At 47.4% G+C, this 15,574-nt stretch overlaps 1 protein-coding gene across 1 annotated transcript in view; it reads left to right on the top strand.

The window, feature by feature from the left end:
- LOC120929304 (sterol O-acyltransferase 2-like) overlaps positions 1 to 15,574 on the top strand; it is a 140,666-nt gene that overhangs the window by 96,521 nt on the left and 28,571 nt on the right. Inside the window, exons 13-15 of the mRNA XM_040340632.1 lie at positions 5,543 to 5,641; positions 5,734 to 5,869; positions 8,536 to 8,681. Coding sequence (XP_040196566.1) covers positions 5,543 to 5,641; positions 5,734 to 5,869; positions 8,536 to 8,681 — 381 coding nt within the window. The remainder of the gene's footprint in view (positions 1 to 5,542; positions 5,642 to 5,733; positions 5,870 to 8,535; positions 8,682 to 15,574) is intronic.

The raw sequence follows: 15,574 nt of genomic DNA on the forward strand, positions 1-15,574 counted from the left end.
TAATCCTTATGTTATTTTTATCCCAATGCATTGTATTGAACTGTATTCTTCCTTGTCTTCCAAATAAAACTTTTTGAATACAAAAAAGGAAAATCAACCCCTTTGTACGTATTCTCAAAGATGAGGACATTTTTTGATCAATGGGATACAGCCAAAGTCATGATCTGCCAGTCCAGAGGATTTAACTCCGTCCCCAGTTCCCATACCCATGGTTGCCTATTAGGGATGAGCCGAACACCCCCCTGTTCGGTTCGCACCAGAACTTGCGAACACACCAAATGTTCGTGTGAACTTTAGAACCCCGTTAAAGTCTATGGGACTCGAACATTTGAAATCTAAAGTGCTAATTTTAAAGGCGAATATGCAAGTTAGTGTCCTAAAAAGTGTTTGGGGACCTGGGTCCTGTCCCAGGGGACATGTATCAATGCAAAAAAAAGTTTTAAAAACTGACGTTTTTTCGGGACCAGTGAATTTAATAATGCTAAAAGTGAAACAATAAAAGTGAAATATTACTTTAAATTTCGTACCTGGGGGGGTGTAAAGTTAGCATGTGAAATAGCGCATGTTTCCAGTACATAGAACTGTCCCTGCACAAAGTGTCATTTCTGAAAGGAAAAAAAGTCTTTTAAAACCGGACTTGCGGCTATAATGAATTGTCGGCTCTGGCAATTCAGAGAATTCATTCATAACAAAAAAAAAAAAAATGGCGTGGGGTCCCCCCAAATTCCATTACCAGACCCTTCAGGTCTGGAATGGATATTAAGGGAAACCCCGCCGTCAATTTAAAAAAAAATGACGTGGGGTTCCCCCAAAAATTCACACCAGACCCCTTATCTGAGCACGTTAACCTGGCCGGCCGCAGAAAAGAGGGAGGGACAGAGTGCGGCCCCCCTCTCCTGAACTGTACCAGGCCACATGCCCTCAACATGGGGAGGATGTCCCCATGTTGATGGGGACAAGGGCCTCATCCCCACAACCCTTGCCCGGTGGTTGTGGGGGTCTGCGGGGGGCTTATCAGAATCTGGAAGACCCCTTTAACAAAGGGGACCCCCAGATCCTGGCCCTTCCCTATGTGAATTGGTAATGGGGTACATTGTACCCCTACCATTTCACGAAGGAAGTGTAAACAGTTTGAAAAACACACACACACACACACACACACCGTAGAAAAAAGTCCTTTATTAATAAAAAATTTATTAAAAAAATCCAGCGGTGGTAATCCACTCTCGGTCCCGGCTTCCTGCTCCAACGTTGTCTGTATCCAGCGACGGTCGGTGATCTCCGGTCCAGCGATGAGAAGATCCATCCATCCAGAGCTCAGCAACGCTGACCTCCTCTCTCGCTGGACACAGCCCAGCGAATGACGCGGCTGAAGCTGTGACATTTGTTATATAGGGGAGGCAGGGCCACCCGTCCCGTGACCCCGCACCCTCTGACGCACCCTCTGCTACGTCACTGGGGAAGCCCAGCGAAGGGGGAAGACTGGGCTTCCCCAGTGACGTAGCAGAGGGTGCGTCAGAGGGGGCGGGGTCATGTGACGGGTGGCCCCGCCTCCCCTATATAAGAAATGTCACTGCTTCAGCCGCATCATTCGCTGGGCTGTGTCCAGAGAGAGAGGAGGTTGGCGTGGCTGCGCTCTGGATGGATGGATCTTCTCATCGCTGGACCAGAGATCACCTGCACCTGAAGAGCCTGGTAATTGAATTTGGGGGGACCCCCATGCTATTTTTTTTTTTTATGAATGAATTCTCTCTGAATTGCCAGAGCCGACAATTCATTATAGCCGCATGTCCGGTTTTAAAATACTTTTTTTCCTTTCAGAAATTACACTTTGTGCAGGGACAGTTCTATGTACTGGAAACATGCGCTATTTCACATGCTAACTTTACACCACCCCAGGTACGAAATTTAAAGTAATATTTCACTTTTATTGTTTCACTTTTAGCATTATCAAATTCACTGCTCCCGAAAAAATGGCCGTTTTTAAAACTTTTTTTTTGCATTGATACATATCCCCTGGGACAGGACCTAGGTCCCCAAACACTTTTTAGGACAATAAATTGCATATTAGCCTTTAAAATTAGCACTTTAGATTTCTCCCATAGACTTTTACAGGGTGTTCCGCGGCTTTTCGAATTTGCCGCGAACACCCCTAATTGTTCGTCGAACAGGCAATGGTCGAGTCGAACATGAGTTTGACTCGAACTCGAAGCTCATCCCTATTGCCTATACTTTCACACAGGAGGCTGTTTAGCAGAAATGATTGAGGAGTAGATCAGTGAAATGAAACCTGGCGAGTGGGGGCACGACTTTCAATGGACGTCAGGCTATATGGAGTGGATCGGGAGCAAATGAGACCGGAGGCAAAGTGACAAAGTTGTATGCAACGATAATGTTCATGCAAAGGTATCACATGAGAATGTTTCAAAAGTCAGAATCCTGGTGGGCATGAGAAGAGTATGAACATTTACATAATTGGTAAAGGTTAGTCAGGTTAGTAAAAGACACAGGTCCATCTAGTTCAATAAATAAAAGGGGGGGGGGAGACTTACAGTCCTCTATACATAATTCTATACACAGTTGATCCAGAGGAAGGCAAAAAAACCCAGGAAAGAATGATCCAATTTGCTCCAGCAGGGGGAAAAATTTCTTCCTGATCCCCCGAGAGGCAATTAGATTTTCCCTGGATCAACTTTACCTATTAATGTTAGTATCCAGGTATATTATGTACATTTAGGAAAAAATCCAGGCTTTTTTTAAAGCGAGCTGCTGAGCTAGCCAGAACCAGCTCTTGCGTTCACAGGAAAAAAAGTGCAGCGACTATCCCCCCCCCCCAGCTGAAATCGTATCGCATGCATATTCTCACTTATGCGATCCGATTCCTGTGCGAGTTTGCACTGCGATCTGTGAACCGATCTGGGGGTATCATTAAACACTTAGCTACAGGACACTTTCACCCCCTTCCTGCCCAGGTAATTTTTCAGGATTCAGCGCTGTTGCACTTTGAAAATTGCGCAGTCATGCTACACTGTAACTATGTGAAATGTTTATGTTTTTCTTCACTCAAATAGAGCTTTCTCTTAATCACTGCTGGGACTAAAATGTGGAAAAAAGACAGAAAACGTGGGGGGGGGGGGGGAGACAGAAAATGTGGGGGGAATTTTTTTTTTTTTTTTTCGTTTGTCAGTAATTTTTGTAAATAAGTAATTTTTCTCCTTTATTGATGTGCGCTGATGAGGCGGCACTGATGAAGCTGCACTTATGGGCACTGATTAGGTGGCACAAATATTTTGCGCTTATGGGCACTGATAGGTGGCACTGATATGTGGCACTGATGAGCACTGATAGGCAGTACTGATGGCTGGCACTGATGGCTGGCACTGGTAGGCACTGATGGGCAGCACTGATGGGCATATTTGGTTAGCACTGATAGGCATTTATGGGCGGCACTGATGGGCAACACTGATGGGCATTTATGGGCAGCACTGATAGGCAGTACTGATGGCCACTAAAAGCCAGCACCGACTGGCATCGCTAATGGGCACTGATGGGCACTGATTGCTGGCACTTCTGGCACTCTAATGTAATTGGGGCACTGATCATCAGTGTCCTGATTACATCTCTCACTGTCCCCTGTGAGGAGATGCCACTGATCGTCTCTCCTCGCCACACACTCTGTCAGTCTGAGGCGAGGAGCGCCGATTACCGGCACTTCCTTGTTTACATGTTATCGGCTGTGATTGGACACAGTCGATCACATGATTTTAAAGAGCCGCACCAGACGCTCTTTACAGAGTTGGGGGTCACACCGTGTCCTAGAAACACGGCATGACCACGATTGACAGGCTGCACGCCTCCGCGCGTCCACCCAGAACAAGAGCCGCACCGCCCTTTCGTCATTTGACGGTGGATGGGTGGCAAGTGGTTAACAATGTATTGACACCCACAGTGATTAGCAGAGGGCAGTGGGAGAGGAGCGATACGAGAACCGGCACTGGAATCGCGCTGGTTCCTGCATCGCACTTGTCTGAACCTATGCTAAATCCTCATATTTTACGAAGCAAACATTTCCTAGTTAACCTCCTTTTTATTTTATTTGAAGCTACATTTATTTTTGTATTTGAACCTGCAACTTCTGTACTTATTTTTGTAACCTTTTGTGTGGTAAATAAAACCACACTTCTTTTATCCTAGCTGGCTTTTTTTCTTCTTCTTGCAATCACCCAAAGACACAAGAAAATAATATTGGTGTCCTTTTCACATTTATCAAGACTTTCTTACAATGGCCAGCCAAAGGATACAAACTGAACACACTAACACAACTTCTTTGCTTTGTGTGGTCAGTTTAGAACAAGGAAGAAAGGTGACTAGCAGGATCAACCAGGTATTTAAAGCGAAACTTTAACACTTAAAAAACTTGATAACAAATAATGTTCTTTAGCAAGGAACATACATTCTACATGAATAATTATGTTACCAACATTAGTGTGTTCTTGCTGCCATTATGCTGAAGCCCAGAGCCCCTAAACAGTAGAAAATCATAAAGCGAAACTAAACATCGATTTAACGGTTTCAAAAAACTGTTACGTCCCTGGAATGCCAGGATTGCGAACTGTCACATTTGCTTGAGTCCTCAACCAAACTGTCAAGCCATCAAATGGCTGGTGTCATAACTGATCACATGTGCAGCACTGATGCAGTTTCAGATCAAAGTGAAGCAGCTTCTTTAGCGGTAATGGATAGGGGGGTTTAATTCCACTTTAAGGCTGTCAGCAGATCGGCCTCTACAAATTCTTCAGTGCCCAAAAATGGAGAGCAACTGAGCATGTGCAGAGCAGGGTGAAACAGTGTATTACTTGATTTTAAACAGCATTGGGGCACCTGTTTTTTAATGTTTGCCATACCTGCAAAAGGGGGCCAGCCTAAAGTGATATAGCAGGACTTAATTTTCTGACTAAAGTTCCACTTTAAGATGGAAGAAAAAAAGCCGCGCCTCTTCCTCGTTCTGTTCCGTGATAGGCGGAACACTGTTTCCCAGCAGAGCCTGTGTTCAGTGTTCCGCCTATCACGGACGTCCTCTCGTTCTCGGCCTCGGAACAGGACGAGGAGGAGGCACAGCTTTTGAACAATGGACGCCCGCATTCTGACTCTACATACAGGGATAAATTATGGAGATCGGCACAGTGAGATGAGGTATGCAATGGGCACATTGAGGTGAGGTGAGGCAAGCAATGGGCACAGTGCGACTACCCCTCAGCTTCTGGACAGACTAGTCGGAAGGGGGTCGTCTTAAAGGGTGAGTATATCCCTAACCAACTTTTTAGCTGGAAAATTAGGGGGTTGTCTTATACGCCCAGTCGCCTTATAGGCCGGCAAATACAGTACATGAAAAGTATATTGACTATGATTTATAAAATATACGTTAAACACACATACAAAAAAAATTCTATATTTAAGGTAACCTGCACTTTTACTTTACAAATGATAGACATAATCTGCCCCAGTCCTAAATTCACCCTTTGTATTACTGTTTTGTTTACAGGACTGGTGGAATTCCACTTCATTCGCAAACTATTACCGGACGTGGAATGTGGTGGTTCATGATTGGCTCTTTTATTATGTATACCAGGATCTTCTGAGGGTAAGGGCCTGGTAGAAATAGAAAGGAAAAAAAATAGGCACCTTAAGTTTCATTTTTAATATAGGTGATTTTCTTTTTCATTTTGCCTTCAGCTGCTGAATCAGAAGTTTCGGTCAGGAGCGATGATGACCGTGTTTCTCATATCTGCTTTTGTGCATGAATATGTCTTCACGCTGTCATTTGGTTTTTTTTACCCGGTTCTGTTTTGTCTCTTTGCTATTTTTGGAGGTACGGATTGATGTCAATTTTACCTTTTGTATTACTAGTATTTTTGGTATCATGTAGCAGGGATGTGGGTTTTAGGTTAAAGTTTGGGTTATGTTGGGTTATGAAGGTCCCTTGCTCTGCCTGGAGTCTTGATGTCTTCTTCACATTATTCCTGTGCTTGTGATGGTTAAGTGACTGTTCTCTAAGTAGGTTGTATTGGAAACAGTTGGCACCAAATACACAAGTTCCCATCCCACTTCTTCCCAGATGGGACAGGGACCCACCTGCTGGTAGTTGTTATCCTTTTCCATATTATGCTCAATTCTTTGCCAGATGCCTTCCCACAACATCCCTGGCCATTAGACTTTATATTTAAAAGAAAGGAATGTCCAAACAAATATTATAGTTTCTGCACTTTACTGATGTTCGCTAAAGATGGCAGTGACATTTCACATGACATCACAAAAACATAATATCCAGGGCTGCTTGGCATTCTTTGCCAATCGCATATAGTGCATGTACTGTAGCAATCACTATGTGAAAGCTGCACACATTGCACATCGCTTTTAAGCCATCTTCCCCTGGTGGCTGTTACCCTTAGACATGTGCAATTTGTTTAATTCCGAATCTGTTTTTCAACTAAATTCGACAAATTCATTAATTCAGGAATATTCGAAATAATGAAAACCTGTTTTAACAATTTTTTCCGAAAACGAGAATTCTGTAATTGGAAAATTTGAAAATCCAAAAATAAGAATGAAAATTAAAAAGAACGAAAATGCAAAAACAAATAAGAACAAAAGTCTGAGTATTTGAAAACCTAAAAATTAAAAAATCTGAAAAACTAATGCTAATAATAACTATTATTATCTATTAAATTATAGGTATTGGAACTTCCTTTCAAATTTGGCTGTTGGTGACGAATACGAATTTATCCGAAGTTACAAATTATCCAAAATAACAAATGCTGCATCGGAATGGAACATAACAAAATAATAATAAATAATAATAATGAAAACTTTTTATTTTACTTATTATGATTACTTTGTTACGTTTCATTTGTTTAGATGCGGCATTCATTATTTTGGATAATTGGGAACTTCGGATAAATTTAAAAGGAAATTCCAATACCTATAATTTAATAGTTATTAATATGTTTTGAATTTTTGGATTTTCGTTCTTATTTTCCGATTTTCGTTCTTATTTTTGGATTTCCAAATTTTCTATTTTTCGGATTCTTGTTCTTATTTTCAGATTTTCAAATTTCGGATTTTTCTGAAAGATCAAAATAACGAATACCATATCTAGAAATGGGTTGCCTCATGGTTTAGGCGGAGGTAGGGGTGGGTGCCATCATTCTAAAGTATGAAATTCAATTAGGGGGGATGGCGATCATTCAGGGTCAATACAAAATATAGCCATATCTAAACGAATGGAACATATCGAATTTAGAATGTTTATGAATTTATTCCAAATAACGAATTTAGAACATAATGCATGACCCGAAAAACGAAAAAAAAAAAAAAACGCATGAAAACAGAAACAATTTTTTTGGCAGTGCACATGTCTAGTTATTCTCATTCCCAGGATCATTCGTACATACTCAGAGGGCTCCAAAATGCCCATTAGGCTCTATGCATCCAGCTCGGGACCCAGTGCATGTTGTTCCACAGACAGGACTGCTGGGAAAAGCTATCACAACAGAGAACACTTGGCCTGGCCTAAAAGGCCTTTTGCATCCCGCTCTTGGCTTCTACCAACCATAAAGTGTCAAGATGACTACAAATGACTCTTCTAGGTGTAGGACTATCCCACCCAGTTCTTCTGCCCTGTCCAGAACCTCTGCGTTAGCTGACTACATCTGCATGCTGGTGGGGTGTTTAGCTCCCATGCCCCCACTGACTGAAGTTTCTCCAATCCTGCCTTTTTATATGGACAATGCCTACACCTGTGACATCACTACAGTTTACAAGGGACATACAGTTTAAAAAGGGACATAACACAGTTACACTGTTCCCTATTACCACACACCATTTTGGAAAAATAGGAGACTGGCTAACTGCACCTGCGTACACACTAGAACAAGTGCAAGGCTCACACACAAGGACATCACTGCAAGTTGTTTGATAATTTCAACATTTTATATCCTGGGCTGAGTACCCTCACCCTGAAGCAAGGAAAGCATTTGGCTGGTATTGTGAAATATATAAATAAACCATTATTGTCCAAAGCAAACAATGAGAGTTTGGAGAAACGTAAAGGAGAAGTAGGGCAAAATCTCTTTTGGCCCTACTTCTATGGATCACATTGTGCACTCCTGCGACTCGTTTTCAGCTGACAGTCGCTAGTAGTAAGCACTGTGTTCTCCCGACAGGGACAGCTCCCGCAATAGCTCCGCAGTAGGGATTTCACCATCAATCAAGTGATTTTTCAGTCCTGCAACCTGTGGTTGCAGGAAAGAGAATCACATAGTCTGGCCTGCTTTAGGTCTCTATAAGATTAATTTTAATTTGGTTACCACAGGCATTTTTTTTGCTGAATAATCTTGATAGAGACTGATTGCTGTATCAGACTAGACATTTTTTTTTTTTTGCTCTGGTTTGCATTTAGTATGTTATGTATTAAAATATTGGTACTGTGAATATCTAATCTCTCTCTGTATATGTCTATATTCTTGTGTTTTTCAGCCTTGTTTAATTTCGCAATCAATGATAAACGAGCAAGTCCAGTGTTTAATGTAATGGTATGGACCTGCCTGTTCATTGGTCAGGGTATCCAGATTTGTCTATACTCTCAGGAATGGTATGCACAGATCCATTGTCCACTCACAGAGGTACATTGACTTTTGATCATTCAACCAATATTGTGCGTTCGTATTGATTTATGTAAGATCATATCAAAACAAAGCAGCCATAAATCACTCACAGTATTCATTTCCATGTATAGCTCCATTATACTATAGACTCATCTGTGATTTGGTTTGATCTTCTGCAGATATTGTTATCTGGTATTGGGCGCAAAACTCTGATATCTCTTAAAGTAGGGCATATGCAAACTTTTATTGATAAAGTGATTGTAAACGATCACCTTGTAAAACAACACATTCAATTTAAAATGGAAATGAAAGGCAAAACATGTTTGTATAGATATAGAAAATATGTCTAAATACCACATTTCCTCTTTTCTCAGCTTCTGGGGGAGGAGAAGCAGTAGTACACTGCACTTCCCAGTGACTAGCTGGGTAGGAGGGGGGAAGGGGGGGGCATGTCAGGAAAAGTTTGATCATTGGAGATGATTACACTGAGTTCCCAGCATAGCTAGAGAACTGCCCACAGAGTGCTCTCCTGCTTAGTGTGGTCAGTTTTTATTAGGAAAGCAGAGGGACTGGCAGGAACATCAGGGATTTAAAAAAAATGAAGTAATACAATGAAAACAAGATACTTTCTCATACAAGTACATGTACAGCAGGCACAGATCAGAAATCTGAAGTGTTGGGGTAACAAACGGTTTAAAGTGTTGCTAAACCCACAACAGTAAAATCAGTCTGTATATGCAGTAATGCATGTTTGTTATACTCACTGTGAAACCTAAGGAGTTAATCCTCTGCAGTGTGTAAAAAGGCTGTTTGATCCTGGCTTCTCTGATCCTCTCCTCCTTCCACTGTCCCCTGATAATTTAGTGATAACACAGAGTCTGTGAAATCAGATTGCACATGCTCAGTTTGGTGTGTATTGCTAGAGAGGTTTTTTTTTCTTGGGAGGGTACATGTGATCAGCACAGGGCCAATCGGCACTGTCCAAACAGAATGTCAGGGATCTTGCAGTCTTATAGGACAGTTAGAAAACTTGTATCCTACAAGTTTTTACCAGTGCCTGGCTGGACACTGAAAGAAGACACAAAACTGCTATATACTGCTGATGAGAAAAGGTATTTAGCAGTTTACTAAAATAAATGCATTTCCATGTTCTATGTGTTGCACCCTCTTAGGTAGGTGCTAGAAGAGAGTATAGTTTTGGGTCTTTCTGTTTACCAGGAAGATTGTTAGGCAAGAGTGCTCTCAGCCTACCAGGGAGCAGGATTTGTTAGTGAGGTCTGCTCATGGTGCTCAGGTGCAGCTCAGCTTGTCTGAATGTCCCACACTGGTCCAATAGGGAGGCATATTGGACAGTAGGAGGGGACCAGACAAGTGAAGGCACAGGCATTGTTACAGCCCTGGCTATTGGCCGAGGAAAGTGCCTCATGGCATGCTGGGTAACTGTATAAATGCTAAGGGCACATTTGCTCTGGGTCTTTGAGCTGGAGAGCGGGGTCCTGGACAGCTGCCCCTCCTCTGTAGAAGTTGTCATGCGGATCGTCGAATTACGAACGTTACGGGCAGTTCGCACCAAATTTGAGTGGCGTGTCACGGCCCATAATTTACTGCGGCATCGCAGTGCATTGCTGGCTGATGATTGGCCAAGCATGCACTATGACCCTCATGCTTGGCCAATCACAGCTTGCAAAAAACAGGGAACCATAATTGGCCAAAGCCAGGGTGGCTTTGGCCAATTATGGCTTAGGGGGTTTAGTACACGCCCCACACTATAAAAGGCAGCCTGCAGGTCGGCCTTGTGTAGTGTGTTGCAGTGGTTAAGAGAAGACAGAGAGAGAGAGAGAGTGTCATTTATTGCATGTAGATAGAGCAGGCAGGCAGGCTAGTCAGTTAGAGTTAGTGTGTAGAGGATATACATGCATCCCAGGTGTTGTGTATATATATTTATACACTGTATAGTTTAGCTAGATCCGATCTTCCTAATTTACTGACAGGCAGGCAGGCAGGTGATTGTGCTAGCTGCTGTATTCTCACGTGGTGTACTGTCTGTGTCCTCTGCAGTGTGCACCTAAAGATACGTGGTGTGTGTACTGTCTGTGTCCTCTGCACATTGTGCACCTAACGTAAAGCTGGTGTTTCTCATATTTACTCCTAGAAGCAGGGATCTGCTCATATTAATACTACAGGCAGGAGATATTGCTGCAAGTACTTTCACGTGATGTACTGTCTGTGTCCTCTGCAGGCCATTAGTATGTCTGGATGGACAACAAGGAGAGGCAGGAAGTCACAAGCCGATAAAAGAGGGCAAGCAGGCTCTGCGTCTAGAGGCAACAGTGCTGGTCGTGGACAACGGTGCATCCTCATCAGCACGTGGCTGTGGGACACGCTCGTCCTTTTTTTCGGCAGCTGGCCGCGTTGAGCCGCAACATGCCGAAGACTTGGTAGAGTGGATGACCAAGCCGTCCTCGTCCTCTCTCACCCAGGCTCAGGGTACTTTGTCTGGCAAAGCAGCTGCCATCGCGGCCTCTTCCCTCTGCTTAATGGCATCAGTCACTCCTTCCCTAGCCTCACCATGTCCTCCTGAGGAGTCCCCCAAACTGTTTGACCACAGTGTTGGGTACATGCTGCAGGAGGATGCGCAGCGTTTTGAAGGCTCTGATGATGGTACACAGCTAGAGGAAGGCAGTAACATGAGCCCAGAGAGAGGGGGTACCCAAGAAGGACAGCAATCTGGCAGTCATGTTCCACCAGCTGCAGCATACTGCCAGGTTTTCTACAGTGATGATGAGGGGGGGGATGATGAGGTCAATGACTCTACGTGGGAGCCTGATAGGAGAGAGGAGGAGGCACAGGCACATCTTCAATGAGGCAGGTTCCCCTCCAGGGGCCAGCTTAAGGGCAGCACACTGACTGCATCACAACGCAGAGCTACGCATGTGCAGGGCGCTGCTGTCTCTCAGCGTTATTCCAAAAGTTCTTTGGTGTGGGCCTTTTTTGAGACGAGTGCATCAGATCGCACCGCTTCTATTTGCAACATATGTCTCAAGCGTATCTCGTGTGGCCAAAACATCACCCGCTTGGGCACCACATGCTTGACCAGACATATGTTGACCTGCCATGCAGTTCGTTGGCATGCCTCGCTGGACAGGGCGGTCAGTGGTAAGGTGCATATTACCGCTGACTCATGGTCCAGCAGGCATGGACAGGGACGTTACCTATCTTTCACGGCGCATTGGGTGACTCTGCTGGCAGCTGGGAAGAACGCAGGACAAGGTACAGTAGTATTGGAGGTTGTTCTGCCACCACGCCTCCAAAATGCTACTACTGGTTGTGACAGACCTCTCTCCTCCACCCCCTCCTCCTCTTCTTCCTCTGTGGCCTCTTCCTGTGCTGATGTGTCCTCGGAACCAACGGTGCTCCGTAGGCGTTCAAGGGGCTACGCAGGTACACAGGCAAAGAGATGCCATGCGGTGCTTGAGCTGGTGTGCTTGGGGGACAGGAGCCACACTGGGCCAGAGGTTCTGTCAGCTCTGCAGGGGCAGGCTCAGAGGTGCTTGACGCCACGCCAGCTTAAGCCAGGAATGGTGGTTTGCGACAATGGCACCAACCTCCTCTCCGCCCTGAGACAGGGACAACTGGCCCATGTGCCCTGTTTTGCTCATGTCCTTAACTTGGTGGTGCTGCGGTTCTTGGGCAGGTACCTGGGCTTACAGGATGTCCTGAAGCAGGCCAGGAAACTCTGTGTGCATTTCCGACGGTCATATAATGCCAGTGCTTGGCTGGCAGACCTCCAAAAGGAATACAACCTGCCCAAGAACTGCCTAATCTGTGACATGCCCACCAGGTGGAACTCTACGTTGGCCATGCTGCAGCGGCTGCACACGCAGCAGAGGGCCATCAATGAGTATCTGTGCCAATATGGCAGCAGGACAGGGTCAGGGGAGCTTGGTCCCCCCCCCACGCCAGTGGGCCATGATCAGGGATGCATGCACTGTCCTGTCACCATTTGAGGAGGCCACGAGGATGGTGAGCAGTGACAGTGCAAGCATCAGTGAGACTGTCCCTCTTATTCACCTGTTGGAGCACACGCTGCGTGGAATAATGGACAGGGCCCTTGAGGCAGAACAGAGGGAGGAAGAGAAGGACTTCCTTACCTCTCAGGGCCCCCTTTATCCAGACAGTGTTCCTGCTTGCCCGCCTACTACACAGGGAGAAGATGAGGATGAGGAGGAGGATTGTGTCGGCATGCAGGTGGAGCCTAGCACTCAGCATCAGCAGCAGTCTTCAAGGGATCAATTACAGTCCCAAGAAACCCATGGACTTGTACGTGGCTGGGACAAGGTGGCTGCGGATCCTGTCGTCCTCAGTGACCCAGAGGACTCTGCACCAAATGCCTCAGCAAACCTACACTGTATGGCCTCCCTGCGGAAGGATCCATGTATTCGTGCTATCAAAGAGAGGGATCATTACTGGCTGGCAACCCTCCTTGATCCACGTTGCAAGAGTAAGGTTGCGGACCTTTTCTTGCCAGCGCAGAGGGAGCAGAAAGGTTTGTGCAATGCGTTCCCAGAGACTGGGAGGTTACAAAATCCTGGTCCTGGACAACGTGTTGCTGAGGCTTCGGTCAGTCACAGAAGGAGCGGTGGAGAAGGTGGCCATCTGACCGATGCGTTCAGACAATTTTTTTAGTCCGCAGCCCCAAGGTATGACCGGTTCCAGCAACCAGGGCCGATCCGCCATATACGCAGACTAAGCAGGCTGCGTAGGGCCCCGAGTAATACTCGGGGGCCCTGCCGCCGCTAGAGGTCCGCGGCCGGCGGAGATAATGTCTCCACCGGCCGCCATTTTCCTGAAGACCAGCACGTGAAGGGAGCCCTGCCTGACGAAATAGAGCTGCGGGAGAGAAAGTAAGTGCGGCCCCCTGTAACCTGAATAGGAGGAGCGGTGGGGTGGCTGCATATAGAAGAATCATTCTCTCCATTGTCCTCCCACGGTCTCTGAATGCCTGCCTCTGCTCCTCTCCCTCTCGCAGGCATTCAGGTACTGCGGGAAGAAGATGGAGAGAATGATTCTTCTATATGCAGCCACCCCACCGCTCCTCCTGTCCTGCTTATCTCTGCTCCCCCCACATTGCTCTCTACCCTCCCCAGTGCTATCTAGCCCCCCCAGTGCTCTCCACCTCCCCCATGCTCTCTGCTGCCCCCCTGTGCCCCCTGCCTCTCTTCTTGTGCTCTGCACCTCCCCCCTGTGATATTCACCTCCCCCATGCTCTCGGCTGCCCCCTGTGCCCTCCACTTCTCCCCCAGTCCTATCCAGCCCCCCCCTGTGCTCTCCTCCTCCCCCCTTTGCCCTCCACCTCTTGTTGTGCTCTCCTACCTCCCTACATGCTCTACAGTCTCCCAATGTGCCCTCCGCCTCTCCCCCTGTGCTCTTCACCTCCCCCTAGTGCTCTCTAGCCCCCCCAGTGCTCTCCACCTCCCTTCTGCGCTCTCCACTTCCCCCCATGCATTCCACTGCCCCTCTGTGCTCTCCACCTCCTCCCATGCTCTCTACTGCCCCCCTGTGCTCTCCACCTCCCTCCTGTGCTCTCCACCTCCCCCATGCTCTACGCTGCCCCCCTGTGCCATCTGCCTCTCCTCCTCCCCCTGTGTTCTTCACCTCTCCAATTCTCTCTAGCCCCCACCAATTGCTCTCCACCTCCCTCCTGTGTTCTCCACCTCCCCCCATGCTCTACGCTGCCCCCCTGTGTCCTCCATCCCTCCCCCATGCTCTCCACCTCCCCCATGCTCTAAGCTGCCCCCCTGTGCCCTCTGCCTCTCCCCCAGTGCTCTCTAGCCTCCCCAGTGCTCTCTAGCCTCCCCCTGTGCCCTCCGCCTCTCCCCCTGTGCTCTTTAACACCCCAGCCCAGTGCTCTCCACCTCCCCATGCTCTACACTGCCCCCCTCTGCCCTCCGTCTCTCCCCCTGTGCTCTCCACCTTCCCAATGCTCTACGCTGCCCCCCTGTGCCCTCCGCCTCTCCCCTTGTGCTTTTCACCACCCCCCATGCTCTATGCTGCCCCCTGTGCCCTCCGCCTCTCCCCCTGTGCCCTCTACCTTCCCCCCATGCTCTACGGTGCCCCCTGTGCCCTCTGCCTCTCCCCCTGTGCTCTTTTCAATTCCCCCTAATTCTCTCTATCCCCCCAGTGCTCTTTATCCCCCCAGTGCTCTCCAGCCCCCCTCTTCTCTCCACCTCCCTCCTGTGATCTCCACCTCCCCCATGCTCTATGCTGCCCCCCTGTGCCCTCTGCCTCTCCCCCAGTGCTCTCTAACCCCCCAGTGCTGTCCAGCCCCCCCTGTGCTCTTCACCTCCCCCATGCTTAACGCTGCCCCCCTGTGCCTTACGCCTCTCCCCCAGTACTCTCCAGCCCCCCATTGATCTTCACCTACCCCCTGTGCTCTCCACCTCCTCCAATGCTCTCTGCTGCCCCCCCCGTGTCCTTCGCCATCCCCCAGTGATCTCTGCCTCCCCCAGTGATCTCCGCCTCCCACCTGTGCTCTCCGCCCCTGTGCTTTCCTGGCCCACCCTGTGTTTTTGCTTCCCCCTGTGCTCTCCAACCCCCCACTCCCTGTGCTCTCGAGGCCCCCATGCTTTGCGGCCCCCTTGTGCTCTCCTCTTCCTCCATGTGTTCTCTGCCTCTCCCCTGTGCTCTCTGCCCCCCCCATGCTCTCCGCCTCCCCCGTGCTCTCACCCCACCCCATGTTCTCAAGGTTCTTCCCTGTGCTCTCTGCCCCCTCTGCTCTTTTCCTGTCCCCTCGCCCCCTGCACCTTTGCAGGGTTTCCCCCTCCCCTCTGCCGGGGGATCCGTCAGGATGGAGAGTGGAGAAGGGGCAGGTTAAGATGTCATGGGCTGCTCATTCCAAAATGCCCGGGCCT

Source organism: Rana temporaria, chromosome 2 (genome assembly GCF_905171775.1).
Source record: "Rana temporaria chromosome 2, aRanTem1.1, whole genome shotgun sequence".
NCBI lineage: Eukaryota > Metazoa > Chordata > Amphibia > Anura > Ranidae > Rana > Rana temporaria.